The sequence below is a fragment of the Vombatus ursinus genome, unplaced genomic scaffold (genome assembly GCF_900497805.2).
Source record: "Vombatus ursinus unplaced genomic scaffold, bare-nosed wombat genome assembly UNPS02014812.1, whole genome shotgun sequence".
Taxonomy (NCBI): domain Eukaryota; kingdom Metazoa; phylum Chordata; class Mammalia; order Diprotodontia; family Vombatidae; genus Vombatus; species Vombatus ursinus.
The window spans coordinates 96,001,874-96,027,569 of NW_020954590.1; the positions used below are offsets into that span (position 1 = coordinate 96,001,874).

Sequence of the window (25,696 nt, forward strand, 5' to 3'; positions counted from 1 at the left end):
AGAGTAGAAATGAGAAATTAAGGAGATAAATACTAAATATCATATCTAACTAAAGATATGGGGGCAGGGAAGTATAAGGCCTATTCAAATAATCAGAGCAAAAAATAATGATAGCATAGTCTCCATATTGTACTGGTATCCTCAAGTTGTCATGAGAAAATGAACCAATCTACATTGGGTGGATGTCTTCCTACACAACCCCCTTGGTGAATTTGTAAAAGGGCATAGATAGGAGTCACACAGTATAAGCAGATCTAGATGAGTTGCAATCTGCATTTTTGGAGGGAGGACCCATGTCAATGAAATTGCATGTTCATTTGAGTATTAGAAGCAATGGCACCTGAGGTAATTTCTCTGGGATAGGTTCATTCTGGAGAGCTTGGAGAGCCTTTGTTGCAGCATTATGTCTTGCAGCCTGACGAGTCTTTCCTTCCCCAAAGAACTCATTGTTTCCAACAGTTAGTTGGACATAAAAAACCTTAGGCACTGGACAATGATACCTAGAATGGGAAAGAGCAAATATTATTACTGTGGGGAAAAAACACTCCATAAAAATTAAAAATGTGTTTTGTTTTAAATTACATAAAGTGTACAATGTGGTCTCAGTCACTATAAAAACTTTATCTCTAAGTAGGTATTGGTATGACTAAAAAATAAAAGCATTATCTCTACCTTATATTTTTACTATATCATAGAAAAATCATATACAAAAAATAAGAAACTTATTTTAAATAATTTTCACTCAAGTATAAGTAAACAGCTAAAAATAAATAACTTAGAGTTAAAGGTAAACCACATATCTCTTAAATGTCGGCCATTTTATCATAATGGATTTTAGCCAATATGTTAATGCCATAGTATTACAATCAATATAATTCAATGTTGCTGCTTAGGTTCATTAGACTCACTATTTGTAGAAGAGAGTTAGCGAAAAGTCTTCAGGTTATATTAGGTTGCCACACTTATCAAAACTTCAAAGATTCAGATTTTTTTTATCAATGGGAATATATTGTCTCTACTGATGCAGACTACAACTCTGTCACATCTTAGCAAAATTTCTCTTAATTGCTGTGACCAAAAAAACATTCGTCACTTAATGGCTAACCATATCAGATGAACTTCTCTGAACTTAGCTAGCATGCCTTGGACAAAAAGCACACTTACCTCACTAAGCCTGGAATCAAAGTCTTTCCAGTTTAGTAAGACCTGACAGTGTTTGTGTTCTGCTGGCAGAGCCTTCGAGAACCCAGAGTCATCACTGCACTATGAAAAAACATTGTACTGACGCACATCAGCAATCTTGTGATTACTTTTCATTGCTTCATTCTGCCTCTGCCTGTAAATCCACAATGCTTTCTACTACATGACATTATTGCTAGTTCTTCCTCACCCTAAATTTTGATATTTCTTTCCTTCTCTCTATGTTCTCTGTTCTGATGATCACATACACTCCCGTGCCTTCAAATATCACTTAGACATGGATAATAACCAAGTATGTAACTTCATCCCTATTAACTTTTAAGAGAGACAGTGTGAAACACTGGAAAGTGCATTGCATTTGGAGTCAAACTATTCCTGTGAGCTTAAAAAAACAATTTAACTTCTCTTGGCCTCAGTTTCCACATTTGTAAAATGAAAGAACTGAACTAATGATGTAAAAGGTCCTTTATAATTCTGGATTCTATAAGCCTATGAATTTCAATTTGGTCTTTTACATTTTTCCTGTCCTTCCAGCATCTCAAACTTATCACCCCATAAAATAACGCCATCTTCTGAATGACTTCAGTGATTGTGAACTCCCATCTGTCACTGTACAAACCCTGTTCCCTTATCTCCTGCTGCCTGCTCCCTTGTTCCCATCCCCCTCAAGTAACCCCTACAACTTCCCACTCAAGATCTATTGTCCCCATAAATTTGCTTAAACTTTTCCTTTCTCACTCCTTCCAATTTCTTGAACCATTGAGATACATTCCTATGATGACATGGCATTCTTGGCCACCCTTTCCAGCACAGATTGTGCTTTCATTCATACACTTATTTCTCATGGTGGGGAGAAGGTAGAAATAACCCTTACTTCTCATTGCTACTTCTAGGGATCATAACTTCCTTATCTTAGTCACATCTCATGACTTACTCCTTTGCTGTACCTCAGCTATACACAGAGATGGTCATATTCTAGATCTTACCATCACTCACAAGGGTTCTACTTTCATGTACATGAACTCTGAAATCTCTTTATCTGATCACAATCTTCTATCAGTTCATTTTTCCCTTTGCCTTATAACCCTTAACCACATTCTTCATCTTCATTATGACCTCCAATCCCTCAAACTTTTCATTCTTTCCTAGGTTATCATCTCCCTTCCCTATCTGACTGAGGTAAACGAGTTCAACTCCACACAATCATCTTCTCTTGAATCCACTGCAAATTAATAATCCTTATCCTATCACTAATCTTGTCCTACCAAAGCCCAGCCTTAGATTACTCCCATCATCCACCACCTTCACTCCTACTCACATGAAGATAGAAAAAATCAGGAAACTCTGCTGACTGGGTTCATTACAGATTTATGTTACATAATCTCATTTGGACCTACAGAGTGGCAGAGCAATCCTTCTACACCTCTCTAATCTATTCACTATCTCACTCACTACAGTGGCTCTTCCAAACCTTTTCATCTTTTCTCAAACCTCCTATGGAGGAGAAGATTCCTCCTCCCCCACACTCCCAGCTAAGAACCTTGCTTCATATTACACAAAAAAAAAATTCAAGCCATTTGGTGAGAGCCCTTCTTTTCCCCTCCTGCTCATATCTCTCACACGCCTTCCACCACTATCTCCTCCTTCACCCTTGTCTCATATGACATGCACAAGTGATCTCATTCCATCCTGTCCTCTACCATACTTTGCTTCCTCCATCATGCCCACTCTCTCACTAATCTTCAATCTCTCTGCCTACTGGCTGCTTCTCTGCTGCCAACAAAAACAACCATTTCTCCCCTCAAACACACACACAATCCTTCACTTGAACCATCCATCCTATCTAGCTATAGTCCTACATTAGTTCTGCTGTCCATGGCCAGACTCCTTAAGAAAGCCTATAATCAATGCCCCCACTTCTTTTCCTTTCACTCTCTTCTTCAACCATCTGTAGTCTCGCTTCCAACCTCATCATTCAACCAAAACTACTCTCTCCAGAGTTATTAATGATCTCTTAGATGTCAATCTAATGGCCTTTTCTTAGTCCTCATTTTTCTTTCCTTCTCTGTAATCTTTGACCCTGTTGATCACCCTCTTTTCTTTGATACTCTCTTCTTTCTAGGTTTTCATGATACTGCTCTTTCCTGGTTCTTCTATTTATCTCAAGTATTTCTCATTCTCCTTTGCTCAATTTCAAACTACCCTCTAACCATGGATGTGCTCCAGGGATCTGTACTGGTTCCTCTTTCCTCCCTTTATATTATTTTACTTGGTGATCTCCTACGGTGATCACCTCCTATGGATTCAATTACCATCTCTATGCAGATGAGACTCTAAGGTTACTCCAATTTACCCTCTATATATCTTGTATGCACAGTTGTTTACATGGGGTCTTCCCCATTAGGATGTGAACTCTCTGAAGGTAGGTACCATTTTTGCCTTTTGTTGTATACCCAGCATTTAACACAGTGCCTGGCACATAGTAAATGTTTAATAAATGTTTGTTGTCTTGATTTGATGTGACTCTGCACAACCTTATTGTTTTAATTTCCTCATTTCTGCGTGAGTCAGCCAGGAGTCATATTTTTCTAATCCCTCTACCTCACGCTTAGCGAAGCAGCATGATTTAGCAGAAAGAACACTAATCATGAGCTTGAAAATCTGGTTTTGAATAGAGATAGCATGGCAAAGTGTTTGAAGATAGGAGGTGCTTAATAAATATTACTGAAATGAATAAAATTGAAATTTTATAGAGCGCTAGAAGACATAGAAAGAAAAACTAGGAAAGTTCAATGTCATAAAAGCTTATGACATTGAAGAAAGGTTCAACACTCAAAAAACCATTTTTTAAAAAATTTGCCTCTGTGATTTTCTCTCATCCCTTTCATTACTACAAATAATTAAAAATCGCCTATATAGTGAAGTGAATTTCAGAGTCTTTAAATACTTTGTGTCTATGTTACAGACAAGACAGGGGCAATAGCAGTCTTCATAATGGTTGAGTGTAAATTTTTTTCTTTGCAATGCTACTCAATGCTCCTAGTCATGTCCTCTGTGACAACAAGATCAAACCTAATTCCTCTTCCATGCAATAGCTCTTCAAATACTTGAAGATGAACAGCCATAGTTTTAAAATTTTCCAAATCACAAATAATTAAAGGAATGAAATTTAAAAACAACTTTTATATTCCACCTATCAGATTGGTGAAGATGATAAAAAAGTAAAATGACAATTACTGGAGGGCTGCTGGAAGACAGGCATACCAGTACATCACTGATGGAACTGTAAATTGGCCCAGCCATTCTGGAAAGCAATTTGGAAATATTTTCAAAAAGTTACTAAACTGTAGACCCTCCTTTGATCATTACAATAACAGTAGTAATTCTATACCCCCAAAGAGATCAAAGGACAAGGGAAAATATTTATAATAGTCCTTTTTGTGAAAATAAGAATGATATCCATTAACTGGGGAAAGAGCTGAATAAATTATGGTTTAACATGAATTATAATGGAATATTATTGTGCCATATGAAATGACAAAAGGGAGAGAAAGATATGAGGCCTCTTACATACCAGTACAGAGTAAAGTGGGCAGAACCCAGAGAACAATTTATACAGTAACAATACTATTTTTTAAAAAAAAAAAGCAACTTTGAAAGACTTAATTTTGATCAATGACATAACAAGCTACAGTTCCATGGGCTAGATGATGAATCATGACACACTGAAAGAGAGGTGATATTACAAAATGACATATACATTTTGGGAAATTAAAAATGTGTGAATTTGTTTTGCTTGATTATGCTTGTTTGTTACAGGAAGTATATTTCTCTCTCTTTCTTTTTAATGGGGAGATGGGAGCATGGAAAGCTATCAACAGTGTTGCCAAAAAAAAAAAAAAGAAAGAAAGAAAGAAAAGAAAAGAAAAATAGGAGAGCCACTGAAGCATATTTTAAAACACAGAAAGGAGAAGGAAGATAAAAATACAGAAATGTAGGATACTTCTAAAAGCAACACACTGAGTTTTTAATATAGTTTTTTAACTACATGGCAGCTATATGGCACAGTGGATAGAGCACCAGGCCTGGAGTTCAGAGGACCTGAGTTCAAATCCAGCCTCAGACACACGATACTCACTAGCTGTGTGACCCTGAGCAAGTCACTTAACCCCAATTCCCTCGCCAAAAAAAAAAATTGTACATAGTAAAGATTCATGGTTTCACATATGACACTGTTTTTCTGTTATACTTTGTATATGGAAATGTTCTCTTTTTTTGGTGTTTGTTACATTCATAATAAAAAGCCAAACACTAAACAGTTTCTTCAGTTGATTCTCAACCCAAACTCTTGACCATTCTGCTTTATCTCACCTGAATATTCTCCAGTTCATCAATGTTCTTCCCCAAGTTAAGGTGCCCAGATTTGAAGACAATACTGCAGATGTGGTCTGAGCACAGCAGAATATAATAGTACCATCACATCTCTTGTCCTTTTTCTTCACTTAACTGAGCTGACAGAGCAGGATAGGGGCCTCATTATTAGTGTTCTGTCCTATAGCTAAAGTAACTGGGGAATCTTCTGAGAATACCAGTCTTTAGGCAGATGGGGAATATTCCCAGCACTGAGATGATATTTCAGTCCTTAAACTAGAGAAGGAATATTCTCAGAATTGTGCATGTATGTGCGTGCATGTATAGAGGGAGCAGAAGAATTGAGATAGATTTTATTCCTGTCAATTTCAAGTTGGCAGTGCATTTCAAATTTGATTACTGCTTAAATAATCACTGGGAATGAAGGGGAGAAGTTTCAGGGGAAAGAGGCAGGGAAAGACAGACAGGCAAGCATAGAATACAAAGGTTCCATTGTCTTTCTACGTGGTTAAGTCTTTAATAATTTAGGGACTTTGAAACCATCCAAATTAATTATAACTTCACCACTCTGAGTTTCCCTTTCATCATCTATAAAATCAGGATATTAATACCTGTATTATCTTTCAGTGTTACACACAGGATCTTCTCTTCTCTACATTAACATACCAGTCTTCATGTAGAACAGACTTGAGGTTCTTCAACCCCTCTCTGACTTAATGGATGGTCTTTAATGATGAATGCTAATGATTGAATGATAAAGCACTTATTAAGAATCTAGTATGTGCCAGGCACTGTACTAAGTAGAGGATATACAAAAACAAGAAATCAAGACAGTACCTGACCCCAAGGAGCTTGCATTCTAATGAGGGAAGACAGTACAAAAAGGAGAGCTAGGAAGAGGAGGAAGCAGGGATGGTGTGGTTTAGAAATGGTGGCTAAAATGTGGAGGTCTGGTTCTAGAGTTCCAATTATTGACATCCCCAAACAAATTCATCACCTTGTGCCGAAAATGATTAAGTCCTGACAAGTTTAATTAGGTTGGTACTCAGACACTACATAAATAAAGTCAATCGTGAGGACCATGCTCAACATTTCAAGATAGATAGGAAGTACTAGAACTTTTACTCTGCTGTCATAGACCTCAAGAACTTGAAGGTAGCTCTAGAAAGCATCGAAGAAACACTTTGGTGAAAATATACATTTTTTAAAAAACCCACCCACTAATATGTTGAATTCAGGTTTTACACAAGCTTAATTTGGGAAATAAGTTACCCCAGGTAACTCTCCATTTTCTATCACCAGTTTTGCTTGGTTCTGATTCCATGAACATCATGTCCTTTCACGGTCCTCCCTCAAGTTCCTCCCCTTTTCAGATTCTTTAATATGTTGTCTTCTTCCATTGTGTTATAAGCTCCTTTAGGGCACAGACTATCCTTCTTTTTCTTATGTGTATCCCCAACACTTAGCCCAGTGCTTGGCACATAGTAAGTACATAATAAATGTTTACTGAATTGAATTGAAAATTACAGACCATACTCAGAATAACCAACAAAGTAAGTTCTTGTCTTTGACCATTTTCTACTCTGCTTTGGTCAGTATTTTAGTTATGAAAAACAAGTAGGGGGGCAGCCAGGTGGCTCAATGGATAGAGCACTGTTCCTGGAGTCAGGAGGACCTGAGTTCAAATCTGGCCTCAGATACTTGACACTTACTAGCTGTGTGACCCTGGGCAAGTCACTTAACCCCAATTGCCTCAAAAAAAAAATAAAAAAATAAGTAGAAAAAACAGTTTAATCAGATACACAAACAAGTTTTATAAATTGGAGATAATCAATAGAGGAATAGTCAATGAGCATTTCTGTACAAACAAGCTTTATACAGGATAAATTGGAGATAATCAAGAGAGGAAGGCAATAACATTAAGAGGGATTAGGAAAGGCTTCTTGTAGAAAATGGGATTTTAGCTGGAACTTCCAGGAAGCCAGAGAAGCTGGAGATGGAGATGAGGAGGAAGACTATTCTAGGCATGAGGAATGAAATGGAGTGCTTATGTGAGAAATAGCAAAAATACCAGTGTTCCTAGATAACAAAGTATGTGGAGGGAAAGAAGAATAAGGTGTAGAGAGACTAGAAAGGTAGGAGGGAACAAGGTTGTGAAACTCTTTAAAAGCTAAAGAATTTTTTTTATTTCTGGAGGTGATAGAGAGAGGAGTCACTGGAATTTTTTGGGTTGAGGAGAGGGCAGTGTGACATGGTCAGACTTGTGCATTCGAGAGATAAATTGGCAATTAAATGGAGGATGGAATGGAAAAGGGAGAAATTTGAGATAGGGAGACCAACTAGCAGGCTAGATAGCCTAGGTGTAAGATGATGAGGGCACGTACAACGGTGGTAACAATGTTGGAGAAGAAGAGAGATGTACATAAGAGATCTCTCATATGAAAGATTGTTGCAAAGATAGAATTGACAGTGGATCAGATAAAAGGATTTAACCTAGAGTACATGACATAATATACTGTCAATAAATCTGAGATCAAGACTTGTTATAATGCAATCCAAAATGAAGGCAAATTCACATGAGGTGAGTATACTGAATCTCATGAAAGATCTGTCGTTCCTTTGTTTCAGTTGTGTCCAACTCTTTGTGACCCCATTTAGGGTTTTCTTGGCAAAGATACTAGAGTGGTTTGTCACTTCCTTCTCCAGCTCATTTTACAGATAGATGAGGAACTAAGGCAAACAGAGTAACTGACTTGCCCAAGGTCACACAGGTAGTAAGTGTCTGAGGTCAGATTTGAAAGTCATATGGAAGAACAGAAATGTATGTTGGGACTAGAAATGCAAATTTTAGAAGAAATTGTTGAAATTCTACAAGCACATTAGAATTTGTAGGGAAGGATACACCTAGCATTACATACTTATTGGTTGGTTGATTAATTAACTGAGAGATATAGGAAAATAACAGAGTACTTAGGACTAAGGGTCGGGGTGGGAGACAGTGGATAGAGTGCCAGGCCTGGAGGGGGTCAGGAAGATGAATCTTCCTGAGTTTAAATCTGACCTCAGAAACTTCCTATCTGTGTGACCCTGAGCAAGTCACTTAACCTTGTTTGCCTCAGTTTCCTCATTTGTAAAATGAGCTGGAGAAGGAAATGGCAAAACACTCCAGTATCTTTGCCAAGAAAACTCCAAATGAGGTCACAAAGAGTCAGACACAACTGAAACAAATGAACAATAAAAAACGAAGACTGAGAATAGAGGATTATTGATGATTAGTGAGGGCAGGGGTGGAAAGAAAAGGAAATGGAGAAAAATTAAAGGGTGACTGCAGAGTTAGGAAAGAAATAACAATGTCATGGAAAACAAAATAAAAGAGAGCTTCAAGAAAGAAAGGATGGTCAATAATATCAAACAGAGCAAAGAATTCAGGTTGAAAATGAACAAAATTCACTATTTTTCATAATATAAAATTATAAATGACATTCTATAACAAAGCACATCTTCACAGTCATACAATTAATACTACTACTGATAATCATAACTAACATTTGTATAACACTCTAAAATTTCCTAAGCACTTTGAATACATTATCCTACTTGATCCTCAAAACAATCCTGTGACATAAGTAACTGATCGAAGGAGTAGTGAATACAGGAAACAACTGTGACTAGTAAAGTGAAATAAATAAATTGATTCTGTAGTAGAGTAAAATATTGTCTTAAAGGTTTCAACAAAGTATCTCCCATATGCATATATCACAATCATATGAGATTTCTTTGAAGATGTAGAAATAGAGATAAATTTGGTTGATGATCTTCTGATTATTAATATCACACAAGGCATAAAAAAGCTTGCCAAATGTGTCAAAGATTTGATCACGTCATGAAGGATGTCCAACACTGAATCCAAATGGAAGAAGGACTTCCTATTAATAGTGAAATCCTCCAAGTGCTCCTGTTTTCAAATGGCTCTGTGCTGTTTTCATCAAGCCCCAGCGCCCTACAGAACCTCCTAAATGCAATACATAAATATTAATTATACACATGGGGAAAAAAGTGGGTGAAAAATATAGATTGTCTAGACTGATATGCAGTTGGTCTGGAATCCCATAAACCTCATAAATATCAGTACGTATATCTTGGGCATTCATTGTAGATATACAATGAGTTGGCCCAGAATTGAACAGGAGTAAAAGAACATACTGGAACACACTAAGGAAATGTTTCTGATGAACCCAAGTTTATCCCTGAAGCAAAGTCTCATATTTTTAATATCAATATTCTTCAAGTCATTCTATATAGTTTCATGTCAAGGAATTCTCATCTTTGAGAAATTAAAGTTGTGGGTGCCACAAAGGGCATGGTGCCAGTTGGCTGATGTATATAATCAATGAAGATTGTATATAATCAATGTATATAATCAATGAAGTGGGAAAAGCAGTATAAAGAATATCAGGAGATCAACTGTGAATGACTTAGCTATTCTCAGCAATACAATGATCCAAGACAATTCCAAAGGACTTATTGATGAAAAATGCTATCCACTTCCAGAGAAAGAACTGATAGAGTCTGAATGCACATCAAAGCATACTATTCTTCACTTTATTTTTATGGGGTTTTTTTGTCTGTGTTTTCTTTCACGACATGACTAATATAGAAATGTTTTGCATGATAGCTCATGTATAACCTATATCAAATTGCTTATCATTTCAGGGCGGGGGAAGGAGAGGGAGGAAAGGAGAAAATTTTAAACTCAATTTTAAAAAATGAATGGTAAAAATTATTTTTGCATGTAGGTGGAAAAAATAAAACATTATCTAAAAAAAGAATATCAGAAGATTTCAGGAAAAATCAGAAATTTTCTCCTGAACTGAGGTCTTATATGCCAAGTTCCAACGCAAAGCAAATGTTTACAATCAATTATAAACCCCTGAAAATCGGGGTTCGTAACTGGAATGCTGACAGGCCCTTAACTACAGTGATGTAAGTGGGCGCCATTATAATCACTAAGGTCTGTTGACAATTACAAAACTCGTTTTGGTTTGCCACAGAGACAAACAAAATTTCTGTTCATTATAATTTTACTGGAATATGATGTCATCACACATAACCATACTGAAACAATCTGCTGATTTTCTGGCCAAAATATTAATTGCATACTATAGAGCCCCTGGGGCCTCTCCCTTTTTAGCTATCAAATATGGATATAAAAAGACAAACATATACACCATATCACATACATATATCACAGGACAAAATAGAGTTACTCTGTACTTTTTAGTTCAGAATTTGATAATATGTAGAGTAAAATAACCTTATGCTAGCTACAGGAAGTTTTGAGACCGGATGCCTGACTTGTTTCATTCTTGTTACACTTCATCCTCTGCCTTAACAATGGTGCCTAATGATATGCCCCACATGATCTGGTTACCTTAAATATCATTTCTCCTTATATCATCATGACAATTAAGATTAACCAGAGCTCTATTACTAATGGTACCCAGATTGAATTACAAGAGAGAGGAGGTAGAATTTTTGTGTGTCAGATTCCAGTCTGAAATTTTCTTTCTTTTGGTTCAATAAGCAAAGTCTATCAACCTTGAAGGTTGACCTTCTCTGCTTATTTAATAGAATATCTTTGTAATTTTTTTCCATTTAAATTAGGTATTAGGTTTTTTTGTATACTGGTTATTATAAAGTGATGAATATTTCCATAAATAAATAATTTTTATCCATCCAAATTCTACTCAGTGGATATTCAGGGATAATTTGATAATTTAATCATTGTTAAATGAATGAGGATTCAATGATTATCACTATGCAGATGATTTTTACATCTACTTATCCAGCTCTAACCTCTCTCCTGACCTCCAGTCTCACATCTCCAGCTGCCCTTAACTTCTCAAACTGGATGTTCTGTAGACATCTTAAAATCAATAAATCCAAAATGGAACCCATTGTCTTTCCCCAAAGCCCTCCTCCCTTCCTAACTTCCCTGCTGCTGCTAAGGGTACCACCATCCTCCCAGTCAAACAGGTCACAACCTAGGTGTCCTCCTCAACTCTTCACTCTCTCTCACCCTCCATATCCAATCTGTTGCCTGTTGAATCTACCTTTCAAACATCTCCTTTGACACTGCCATTGCCTTAGTATAGGCTTTCATATTTCATATTTCAAATAGAAAATTTCAATTTCTTCTGCTGGGTCTTCCTGTCACAAGTCTCTCCTCACTCCAGTCCATCCTCCACTCAGTTATTGAATTGATCTTCCTAAGGCTCAAGTCTGACCATGTCATACCCCTACATCATACTCCAGTGGCTGTCACCTCCAGGATCAAATATAAAATCCTCTTTTTTGCTTTTAAAGCCTTTTATAACCTGGCCCCTTCTTAACTTTCCAATCTTCTTACCCCTACCCCGACCCCTCAACACCCACTCACACATAGTCTGGGATCCAGGGACAATCATCCTTGCTATTTCTTTCACATCACACTCCATCTTCGGACTCTAAGCACTTTCACTTTCAGGCCTGGCATTCTCTCCCTCCTCATCTCCAATTCCTATCTCCCTTGGCTTCCTTCAAGTCCCAGCTAAAATCCTACCTTCTGTAAGAAGCTCTTACTGATTCCCCTTAATTTTAGTGCCTTCCAAGAGCCAAGAGAACATTGAACACAGTAACAGCAATATTGTATGATGAACAACTATGAATGACTTAGCTATTCTCAGCAATATAATGATCCAAGACAATCTCAAAGGACTCTTGATGAAAAATGCTATCCACCTCCAGAGAAACAACTGATGTCATCTGAATACAGACCAAAGTATACTATCTTCCTTCCTTTATTTCTTTCTTCCTTTCTGTCTTTCCTCCTTCCTTTTTTTTCATTCAAGTTTTCTTGCAAAAAATGATTAATATGGAAATGTTTTACATGACTGCACATGTATAACCTATATCAGATTGCTTACGGTCTTAGGGAGGGGAGAACGGAAGAAGGCAGAGATAGAATTTGGAATTCTAAACTAAAAAAAAGAATGCTAAAAACTGTTTTTGCATGTAATTAAGGAAAAAATAAAATATAATTTTTAAATGCCTTCCCTTTAAGATTATCTCCAGTTTATCTCATATATTTATTTGTACATATTTATTTGCCTGTTGTCTGTCCCATTAGACTATGAGCTCCTTGAGGGCAGGTACTGCTTTTTTGCCTTTGTATCCCCAGCACCTAGCACAATGCCTGACACAGAGGAGACACTCAATGGATGTTAATTGATTCAACAACTATCTCATCTCTCTCTTTTTAACTTACTCCTAGGAAAGTATAGTTAAGTACAGCAAAGTAATTTTAATTCAAGTCTGACTTAAAACCTCATTCATATGAAGACATATGTGTATATATCATAATATATGAATTTTAAAATACATATACATTCATTCTAAAGATAATGCCTTTGTTGCATACTCTAAAGAACTACTATAAAGAAAATTCAGAATGAGTTGGGGAATAAAGACTAGTGAGAAATTATGCTTAGAGAAAGTGATGTCTTACTGAAAACCTTAAGTCACAGCCATTAGACACATAGTTCCTATCCTTACAGTGCTTACAATGAATCAAGAAGGTCTCCAACAAACTTTTTTTTTCAATCCTCCTGGTCTGTGGAATAAACCACCCACTATTTATATTATTGATGATACAAAGAAAAGAATTTTTATTTTTTGTAAAGGACAGAAGTGGTCCTAAAAAACTGTCTTACTGAAGCTGGAATAATCAGGGTTATGCACTACCTTGTCTAAATATTTCAAAAACTAAAAAGAAATACTTGGCCTATGGGAACTTCCTCAAAACTATTTTTTGAAGGTCACGATCCTTCCTTTTCCCCTATCAACCAGATATACTACAAATAAATAACTGGTTCAAGAGTTAGTCTTCTCTTCCAGACACATTTCCAAGACTTTATAATTCTGGAAAAGTGATGATTCTGACACATTCTAGCTTTCACATGCTTCCCAACATGACACACACAAAATAAGGGTCTATATTTAGTCCTTATAAATAAATACCACCACAATTTCATTAATAGTCCTTTTTGGAGCATGTACCTTATTGGTCTGTGTTAGACCCATAATCATAACAAATTTCTATGCTATGTATTCATTCCATTAGACAACCTTACTTTGCCAAGACTCCCTTTGTCAACTCATTTTATATTATCTTTCTAAACAATTAAAACCCATTAGTCCTTCTACTTCTCTGATTACCCTATTTGCCTATCATCTCCATGTTCTTGAATATCATTTTTACAAGGTGAGAAAGACATATTCCAAACAATTTTAGTAGATTTTTTTTAAAAAATGAAAAATAATTAGCTCATTTCATTTGATAGTATTGTTCATAAATCTCAACACAGTTGGCCATTCCCGGGAACTTTTTTAACCTTTTGGAATTTTGGCTATCATATCTTTAAAAGTTTATGTCTCGTGATACCTGACAAAGTTATGGCCTGGCCTAATTAGGAGTTTTAAAATTTTTATGTTTATTTCTACAGTAGATTTGAGATAGTTATCACTTAACTCATATCTCAGGCTACTTATTTACAAAGCATTTATAGAATTTATATTTTAGAACTACAAAGCACTTTATAACCCAATACAGAGAATTCAAATGAAATGTCAACTGTTTTATTATTTCTATACTTTTAGCACTATTATTCACTCTACGTATACAATATAGTTATAATTAAATAGCTGCTATTAGTATATGTTAGAAAACAGACTCAAGTACAGAATCATGCTGGGAAATATAAAATTAGCATGATGAGGATGACGCTCCAACAATTAGTAAGCTCTAATTCTAACAATTTCATTATTATTACTCATAAATTTAATATTTTTATTTAATTTGTAGTGAGGAATAAAGAAATTGGGCAAATCTTAACAGATTAGAAGCCAATTAAAAATGATCTTTGAGAGAAGTACTGAACTTTTTGTAGTAGCAAAGAACTGGAAGAAAGGTAGCATGGTATAGTGAATATAAACCTCAGAGCCAAGAAAACCTAGATTCCAAGCCAGGAGCACATACTGGCTATGTGACCTTAATGAAATTGTTTAGCCTCTTGGGGCTCTAAACAGCTCTCTAACATTATAAATTGCAGAAAAAATGTCGACCTGCATCGGTTGAAGACATTTTCCTCATCAGGGTGCTACCTATGTCAGTTAAACAGCAGGTTTAGCAAAATCTTAAGACAATCCTAAGAAATAGGAAATAAAGTGGGTGCCCATTATTTGTGAGAAGGGATGAATAAACTGTGGCATATGCATGTAATGGGATGCTAAAGTACAGTAAGAATGACAATTATAAAGAATTCTAAGAAATATGAGCTTTGTGTGAACTAATAATAAGAAAAATAAGAACCAAGGCTACAATAATGTAAATGAAAAAAAGATGGAAAAGAAGTCTGAAATGTACATAACTGCAATAATTCAACTTGGTCCCTGAGAACAGACAATGAAACACATCTTCCTGTCCTTGGTGGAGAAGGTGATCATACATAAAGGTAGGTGGGGTTCAAGCCAATCAATCACCCTCACCCCAATTAAAGTAATTAGCAAGAAATATTCTGGTCCTAGTACCTTTAATCAGATGAGAAGATCTCTGTTTGATCAATCAAAGGTATTAAACAAGGAGTGAAAAGTCCTTAAATAACTTGAAAGGAGCAAAATATTTCCAGCCATTGGATGAAGTGAAGTCACACAAGAAGTATATTGGGCTTGAATTAAGAATTGGCCACACCCGGTGGAGCTGAGAGAAAAATAGCAAAAAATTGCTTAGGTGAGGGGGTAGTGGGGAGAGTATGGGAGAGATCCTCTATCTCCAGCCCCTCACCCATTCTTAACTAGGGCCTGGCCATGTGAACTTTGAAATTCTGGAAGATTTTGAACTTTCCATGACCATTCTAGCAATGCCATAGGAACAGCAGCAGCTGATAACAGGGTCTAAATTGGGAGGTGAGGAAAAATTAGATACTGAGCAAGGGAAAGCTGATACCCACAGAAAGCTCTCTCACGCCTATGGGGAGCTCAAAGAGTAACCCATGAACTGAAGAAGGGGACTTCTAGTAACCAGAAGCTGTGAGTTAATCCTTTACCAGATGTGCTATCTAAGGTCAGACCCACTTCCCCCTACATTCTGTATATACTTGTAGGAGAGTATGTCCTTGTTTTAATTTAGGGGATGTTTTGTACCAACTCTTCTAAATACCACCTTAGTATATAATGGTTTCTACAAGCTAATTAAGTGTGGTTGGCTAATTGATATAAACAAACAATCTACAGAGGAAGCATACCAGTGGAGGCTTATGAGCAAGAATAAAGAACCACCCCTACCTCCCTTAAGGTTACCCCAAGAACCCCTGAGGAGAGAAGCATCCCCTCTAGGGTTCCAACCTGTCATTGTGAATGAGGTGGAATAACAAGTCCAGAGCCTATATTATAGTTGCATACATTGTTAGACTCTTTTTTGCTCAACTGTTTTTCTTCTTTACAAGGTAAGGTTTAATTATGGGGTGTGTAGGAGGTACAATATCCAGGAATTATTATAATTTGAAAGTAAATGGCATAGAAAGTAAAATGTATAAAAAATAAAACAGCTGCTAAAGCCAAAAGGATATTTAATCTCCTTATATTTAATAAGATGCTGACCAATGCCCAAGAATGTAAATCCAAGGAATTAATGGAGTAACCCATAGGTATACTTAACATTGACCATGATCCTATGATACAGTCAACACAATATCCCTTCTCCTTCACTAAGTGGCAAGTTTGTTTATTTGTTTCTCTAAATAATGATATTAGTATTTTATTGTATCTGTTAACTATATTACCTGAAAAATTTGGTCTTTAGAGAAATTTACCATAACTACTTTCACAGTATCTAGATCTAGAAGGGACCTTAGAGATCATCTAGTCCAATCTCTCCATTTTACAGATGAGTAAACTGAGGCTCAGGGAGATTAAAAGAGCTTTCCAAGGTTACATAGGTCACAAAAAATAAAAGAGCTAAGTTTTGAATATAAGTACTTTTATTCCATATCCAATCCTCAGCTTCATATAGGTTATGTCAGAAATTGGGCAATAGACTAGGACAGATCAGAAAAAATGTAGAATATTAGAATTGAAAGGGACCCTGAAAGATCAGCCTCTCATTCTGTAGATGAGGAAACTGGGAGGCTAGAAATAGCAATCAAGGTAAACATGAAGGGTATGATGATTGATGTTCACGAACCTTAAAACAAGAAACCATAGCCAAGAGGCCAGCTACCTTATGAAAGATCGAAGAGCTGAATTCCAGGCTCACTCTTCTTACCAGAGGATGCCTTTATCTCACTCTGAGGTTCTGGCCTTAGAGGGCCTACAGAAGATTTGAATCATTGCAAAATCTGTTGGATAGGTTTCCTAGATGAATCTTTAATCTCTAACTCCCAATCAGTCAGTTATCAGAAGTTCCCCTAAATCTTAAAACTAATTTGTGTTTGACATGCTATTCTTGGAGTGTCATCCAAGGCAATGATTTCATGTAAACTTGAGAGTTTATAAAGGGAGTAGAAAAAAAACATGAAATAATTAGGTATGTGAAAAAGACTAAGATGTCATCATAACGATACCAACAAAATAGCGAATTAGACAATTTCTGGACATGGAGTCAGGAAGACTTGAGTTCAAATATGGCCTCAAATACTTATTAACTGTGTGACTATGGGCAAGTCACTTAGCTTCTGTTTCAATTTCCTCATTTGTAAAGTGGGGATAAATAATAGTACCTACCTCCCACGTTGTTGTGAGAGAAAAACTGATAAATATTTGTAGAGTGCTTTGAAAACTTTAAAATATCATGTAAGTGCTAGCAGGGGCTGCTAGGTGGCACAGTGGATAGAGTGCCAGGCCTGGAGTCAGGAAGATTACTCTTCATGAGTTCATCTGGCCTTCAACACTTACTACCTGTGCGACACTAGGCAAGTCATATAATCGTATTTGTCTCAGTTTCCTCATCTGTAAAATCAACTGGAGAAGGAAATGGCAAACCATTCCAATATTTCTGCCAAAAAAAAAAAAGAAAAACCAAATGGGGTCATGAAGAGTCAAACGCTAGCAATTATTGTTATTGTTTGTTTCTTTGCCCAACAAAAGGAATTAAGTTTAGATGTAAAGCAGTTATAGTTGACTCCAAAAGGACAAAGGAGACCAATGAAAAGGTAAAATCCTTATAAATTAACACAAGAACTCTAATCTTTAGTTGATTCACCACTGATCATCCACCAGCTTCAGCACCCAAGGCAGGGGCACAAAGCAGACTCTCTGACATATGCCTGGAGCTCAATGAATAAATTAATGCAGAGCATGAAAAAAAAATTTTAACAGCTAAATAAAAAGAAAATTAATAATCAGAAGTAGTTGGAAGGGAAAAGAAGTAATTTTGAACTAATTACTTAAATGAGAGGGGGTAAAATAAAGAGCAAAAGGAAGAAATAGACAAAGAGATAAAAGAAAGACAAAGAAATCTATTGGATTTTAAGTTTTTCCCTGAAACTAGGGAAAGGACTAATAAATGGGAGAGAGTTATAAGGAAGGAAAGCTATTAAAGTAGTTTAATCACGAATAATCTCAGAGACAAATCTTTAAAGACACACACACACACACACACACACACCCAGAGGCAAATACAATCCTAATTCGAATAACTAAATGTGAATGAACAAAAAAGAGCAACAAAATGAAAGAGTGGCCAGAAGTATAAGAAAACAAAACCTAATGCTCTGTTGTTTATAAGCAACACATATCTAAAAAGGAAAGACACACATAGAATCAAAATGAGAGACTTACAGAAAATTTACTATGTATCAGGGCAGTCAAAAAAAAAAGCAGGAGCTGAAATTATGCTATTACTCGAAGCAAAAAATAAAAGTTCATACACATACATATATAAAAACAAGAAAATATTATTATGCTTAAAGAAACCATAGACAATGAACCAGTAATAATAGTAAATACATATGTACCAAGTCATTTAGCATATAAATTTATGAAGAAAAAAACTGAATTGAAAAATGCATAGATAATACAATAACAAATGACATTAATGTTCCATTCTCAGAGCTGAACAAATCTAACAGAAAAATAAGTAAAGGGGAAAACAGAACACAAACTGTTAGGGAATTTAGAGTTAAATATTTATGGTATCTCCTGAATGGTTACATTAAAAAGCATATATATTTCTCAGCACTACACTGCAATTTTACAAAAACAGACCATGTATTAGGGCATAAAGAAATTGCGAAGAAATGTAAAAAAGCAAAAATACCTAAACACATTCTTCATTGACCATAATGAAAAAAAAAATCACAATCAATATAGGGAACACAAGCAAAAGATAAAAAATTAAATGTAAAGTTAATAATGAAATCCTAAAGAAGTCAAAGAAAAAAATCATAGAAAAATACTGTAAAATGTTGTAAAAAAAAATATTGTAAATGATAACATTATGAGAAGATACACCAAAATTTCGGGGATACATTAGTTAAAGCAGTCCTCAAAAGAAAAATTGTATGCCTAAGAGCATTCATTAACAAAATAGAAAGGATTAATGAATTGAATATGTTATTTAAAAATTAGAAATCCAACAAATTAACATAAAAGAAACATAAAAGAGAAAATCTTGAAATTATCCCTTGTCCACCCCTCAATTCTGTGACTAGCAGGTGGGGATGTAAGGCAGGGTTGTCCTACAAGTTCAGTCTCTTACTTTGGTCCTCTTATATGCCAATATTGCTTTCTGTCAACAGACTTCCTATGACGAGATGGAGGGATAGACAGTGCTCTCCCTATCACCACTGCTGCCACTAATTTCCTAGTCTCTTCCTTGGAAGGAAGGCAATGCTAATTCTTTGAAAAATACATCTTCAAAAAAAAGAGAGAAAAATACACCATCAAGAAACCCACACAACCAGGTTCTGAACAATCTTCACTACCCACAGGTTCATTGTCTATGGTTTCACTGCTCAAAAGCCAAAAGTAGGGGCAGCTAGGTGGCGCAGTGGGTAGAGCACCGGTCCTGAAGTCAGGAGGACCTGAGTTCAAATCCGGTCTCAGACCAAACACTTGACATTTACTAGCTGTATGACCTTGGGCAAGTCACTTAACCCCAACTGCCTAAAAATGAAAAAAAGAAAAAGAAAAAAAAAGGCTGAAAGTTGAAGTCAAACCAATCTCCTTTCCTCTGTTGAATATTAGGATGTTTGGCCACCTAGTCCTGAGACACCACTCACATTTTCCATAGTTCTTCAGATATCACCAACAGCTATTCTGCCCTAACATTCTCAATTTCTCTTAGTGCCCAGAAAGGAAATTTGTTCAGGGAAGATGATTTGAGCTCAATGAAGCAAATAACAACCTCTCTCAGCTTCAATGTCACCTGTAAAATGATGATAACATTTACGCCATTTACCTAACATGGTCATTTATGAAAAAGGAGTTTTATAAACCACAAAGGGTTACACAAATGCAAACTATGGTAGGAGGACCTGTACTAACATTCTAGACCGATGCCTAATCATGATATAAAAGTAAACCTACGTTACTCAGCATCAGGCCAGTAGACTAGGAGCTGACAGGTCTTACCAAACTGTAAAAACTTCAAATACAGGCCCAGTGATGGAATATCTATTTTCCAAGAACCAGTCTGGTTACATTCAGAGTCCCTTCAAAAGAACTGTGCCATGGGGCAAAAATAACTCTCAGCCACAGCAACTTCTGTAGACTATCTATTAAATTATGGAGAGCTTGTAAATTATGTTAATGGAAGGAAAACTCACACCCATGAATCAAAGAGCCTGGAAGCACTACAGTAATAATAGTGTGATAATGACAGTCTACCAGATACACATCCTTATGCTGAGTTTGATCTAGGAAACCACACCACAGTTCCATGGTAGCATCACATTTCTACCACAGAAAAACCAAATGAGTACTATGCATGCAAAGAACAAAGGCTTAAATTCAGACCAGTGAAGAAGAACAGGAGTAGTAGAGAATTGATTCCAAGAAGGCAGGCTATGCCCAGATACAACAGATCTGGTAAGCCAAGTTTCAGCAGCCAGAACTTTGACACAAAATAGGCAAACCTGGATCAAGGGCCCAGAGTTCATTACAGACAGGTGGGCTCATCCAAATAACAGAAAAGAATTAGGGCTATTGGTCACAGGAGAGAGGCTACCTGTTTCTTTGCTCCAGCTCTATAAACTCTACTTAATGCCAATAGATGTCATCAGGTATATACTGGTAAGATGAGGAAGGCAAAGACCTACAGACGTTGGTTGATGGTTGATTGCAGAAATGGCATACTGGGAACTTTTAATAGCAATATGTGATGTATAATATTTTTGTTTTTAGATTCTGTTCTTCATCAACAACTGTCTACTAGAAATTTTTAAGAGACCCCATAAGCACCTCAAACTCAACATGTTCAAATCAGAATTCATTATCTTTCCCTAAAAAACCATTCCCTCTTCCCATTTTTACTATTTCTATCAACATAACCATCCTTCCAGTCATTCAGTTTTGCAATCTCAGGAGTTATCCACACAATTCCTTACGCTCCTGTACCCCAGTTTTCCAATCACTTGACAAGAACTGTTGATTCTACCTCCATGGTATCTCATTCATCCCCTTCTCTCCAGTCACATGACCACTACCCTAGTTCCAACCATCCTTGAGAGATCACTAAAGTTATGCTTTTCTTAGTACTATGTTTCACGTTCTCCTATTTTTTTTAGTTCCTGGGATTTCAAATTATATTAGAGGCTTCTCACTGAATTTTGCAGGTGAGTTTTATCATTGACAAATATCTGTTATGTCTTTTAACTTTTCATGTAAATTTTTCTTCTGTTTTCTATTGGGTACGCATTTTCAAGATAAAATATCAAAGACTAGTCAACAAAAAATTTGTTCAGGATGTACTCTTGCTTTACTCCCTTTTTGGTTTCCAATTTTTTGGATTCCGTTTAGCCATTTTCTCAAATATTTCTGGCATATTGTATAGTGGCTTTGAATAGCTCATTTAGATCTGAATAACTCAGATTCCTTTAGTCTTTTGCAATCGGCCTCCAACTTACCTACATGAACTATGTTTCAAATTGAACTACTAATCTTCTGTAATGACATGCCACCCAGTGGTTTTTGTATTTATTATAAACCATTTTCTCAAACCTATCTTTTGGAATCCTTGTGTACTCAAATACTCCCTAAGCACCTTGTCAGACATTCTTTTACCACATCACTTTAATTGCACTTAGCTGAGTACAAGAGGGATTCTTTGAGTAGAATGTAAGCTCCCTGAAGATAGAGACTACTTTGTTTTTTGGCTTTATATCTCCATCACTCAATGTGGTGCCTTGCATATAACTGATGTTTGTTCAACTCAACGAACATTTATTAATAATGGCTTAAAACATTTGTTAAATTTAGGAACCATTTATATTAAAAGTGTCCTCAAAAATCAATAAATACAAAAAGAATGGGATTACAGGATCATAGATCTGTAGCTGGAAGGGACCTCAGTGCCAATCTAATTCAACCTCTCATTTTACAGATAAGGAAACTGAGTCCCAAGGAGTTTAGATTAGTTGCCCAGAATTATACAGGTAGGCAGTATAAGGTTGCCCAGGTCCTCTGACTCAAGAGTTCTTTGGTATCACTGTTATGACTCCTGTAGAATTCTGTTACTATATCAATAGGCTTTTTTGTGATGCCTGAAGGCAATTTTTTTCTCTTTTGCCCTAATTTTTTCTTAAACCAACCCTGTTATTAAAGGTGGACTTCTACAGTATCTAAGATGTTTTTTTCCAGAATCCTGGGATAACCTTTCTTATTACATTTACTATTATAGTTTTTTTCTGTACTCCAAATCTCTTCTTTAGAAAATGGACATCTTTCCAATATCTGAACATCTTCTTTTGCCTGCAGAATAGATTCATGACCTTGGGCACCATGTTTGGGCATTGTGATTCCATATATACTAATTATCTAAGGTATTGGTCTCATCATAGCTTATTGCTTTTCCCAGTTTTAGTTTCCTGGGAACTCATTCTCCAAATTCTTCCCAGGCTTTTTCTTGGCTTCAGTCACAATGACCTTGACCAACTCTCTTTAATGCTTATTATTGTTTTCATTCTCAGGTTCTCTGATCAAGGGGCACTTGCTTCTTCAAATATGAATGAATCTCTATTGTACTGATATATGAAGACTCCTAGTGTAATTGACCAACACAATACAAAACTATTTCTTTATAATATAATTGAAAAATATGGACCACAGTTTTTTTAAGTCATAAGAAATGGAGAACTTTCTAACAATATGAAATAAATGATACGAGTAAAGTTATTTCAGATTATACATTTTTTTCTGACATTGGTGGTGGTTGTTTTTTGACTGATTTTATATGGCTTTTTTTTTTTTTGGTGAGGTGATTGTAGTTAAGTGACATAACTATTCCACTGGACCTGGAATCAGAAAGACTTGAGACCTCTTCTGATTTCTCCAGATGAGAGGGCTCCACCATGCCCTAAAATTACATTGTTTATATTTTGTACTTAATTACCTGTGTACATGGAGTGAATGTGGTACAGTGAATAGAATAGTGAATTTGGAGTCAGAAAGACCTAAGTTCAAATTCCTCCTCAAATACATACTATCTATAAAACTGGACATGTCATTTAGCCTCTCTCAGACCCAAATACCTATGTAGGAAATGGAGATGATAATGCTTCCCTCCTTGCAGTGTTTTTATGAGGAACAAATGAAATATGAGATAGAAAATACTTCACAAACCTGAAAGTACTATGCAAATGTTAGTTATTATTATTAACAACAATGATAACAATAACATATTGTTCTCCAATCATAGCACATAAGTTCCTTGAGGCCAAATACTGTTAACATTTTTTTGTCTTCATATCCCTCATACCCAGCATAGTGCCTAGCACCTCGAAGATGTTTAAGATATATTTATTGAATGAATGGAATTGACATTGTACTAAATCAACTGAGGCCCATAATCCTATAAAGCCTCCTCAGTAAAATCAGTAATAGTTTGAAAAGACTCTTCCCACAATGGAAAAACAAATTGGGGGGGAAACTAGCTATTATATAGCTTACTATATTACAAGAACTCATTAAGTAAATCTGTGTGCATACACACACAAACCCACATACACATATGTCAAGCAGCAAGGTACAATGGATAGAGAATTGTGCTCAGAGCCAGAAAGACCTGGGTACAAGAGTCATCTATGATATACTGACTATGTAAAACTAGATAAATCAGACTTTCAGTGACCCCAAGAAATTTTCTTAACATTTTAAATTGCATAGGTGAATTTATTTTGCTTAACTATGCATATGTATTACAAGATTCTGGGAGTTTTCCCCATGGGGAGAGGAAACAAAATACATGATTATTAATTTTTTAAAATATTTTTAAATTTAAAGTTAAATAAGATGCTTAAAATAGGTTTTAAAAATACCTATTTTAATAGCTTAAACTACACTAAGACTATTAAGATACCCCATGTGTATACATAAGTGTTTGGGCACATAAACACACATATTTTGGACAAGCTCCACAGATGGACAATTACCTGAATATTAAAAAGGAATCACAATTATCAAAATGGACAGAATCTTTAGTTCTCCTTGGGAAATCAACATGGTAAAAATCTCTCATAAATTAATATTCTCCCAAAGATATTGCTACATGGCTTCAAATCTCTAGAGCACCATGATCATAAAACGATCAAAACTGCAGGTGACCCAAATAGAACTAGAAAGACACATGGTTGTAAACAGCCTGTAGGATATACCAATGAAGGCTTTCACAGTAATGGCACAAAAGACCACAAACCAAGGTGCATATGATTAGGAAAAGGAATCAGACCAGACAGGTAAAAAGAATGAGTAATGAACAGACCAAGTACAACAATTCTACCCTCAAGATAATAGGAGAAAGTCTTCAATCTAAATATTAACATTTAAAAATAGTTAACAATTTTAGTTATTTTTCTTTTATCATTCTGAGTTTATAAATTTCTTTCCTTGAAAAATGTTATGGAAATACAATTAGGGAAAAGTAGCTCAAATAAGTTATCTTAGACAGCATTCAAGAAAAAATTTAACTGGTTTCTACACAAATAACCTAAACCATGGGCCCTTATTGTCAAATGATAATGCAATTATCTGTTAGATCAACTAAAACAAATAAGAATTGTATTTTGCTGCTTAAACATTTTTTAATATATTCTTCATTTTCAAACATTTAAAATAATGTTTTTCAGAAAAAAATTCAGTCTGCCTGATTCAGTTTTTGTACAATGGTAACTTCATTGACCTTTGATTAGGGACGCATCCACTGCATGTTGGTCTTAGAATGTCCTAGACAATGTCTCCCCCAAACCTAAATACAGTCAGGATTCGATGGTTTACTCATTTTAAAAAAGAAGAAGGAGAACTTCTTTGTTGAGTTTCTCTGGCATGCCTGACTGAATGGAATCAACTATCAAGAAATTTAAAAAGCTGCTTGTTTCAACACGCAACAATCTGTGTGGAAACACATATGGTTTCTACAACTACTACCAGGAAGGCAATGGTGGAATCCGCAAGAGGAGCAGAAACAGGGTTTGATAAGGACTGGGATATAGTATGGTGATAATTTTTGTCTAACATTGATGCCAACTTTACCTGGCAATATTTATAATTTTTCTCATTTGACATGATAACTTTCAAGGAAAAAATTAGAGTAGCAGAAACCTTTTTTTCTATATAATAACATTCATTTCACATGCTTCTCTGAATTTTTATCCGCATATGACAACACTCTTTAAAACATTCATATTACAGAAACAACACAAAAGAACAGTGGTCTGCTTTATGAGTACCTAAGTCATATCTTTAGCTTAAATAACTATATAAAGCTAAAAGTAACATGAAATTTAAATGATGTTAGATTTGCTAGAAAATTTAGGCATTCAATAAGATAAAAAACATGAAATCACAAAATAACCACAATTTTCCCTCTTCTTTATCT

General features: G+C 35.6%; 1 protein-coding gene across 3 annotated transcripts in view; it reads right to left on the minus strand.

The window, feature by feature from the left end:
* LOC114054266 (double-stranded RNA-binding protein Staufen homolog 2-like) overlaps positions 1 to 25,696 on the minus strand; it is a 405,344-nt gene that overhangs the window by 250,859 nt on the left and 128,789 nt on the right. For all 3 annotated transcript variants that reach the window (XM_027877452.1, XM_027877453.1, XM_027877454.1), the window contains one exon: positions 341 to 500. In XM_027877452.1, the coding sequence (XP_027733253.1) occupies positions 341 to 500 (160 nt within the window). The remainder of the gene's footprint in view (positions 1 to 340; positions 501 to 25,696) is intronic.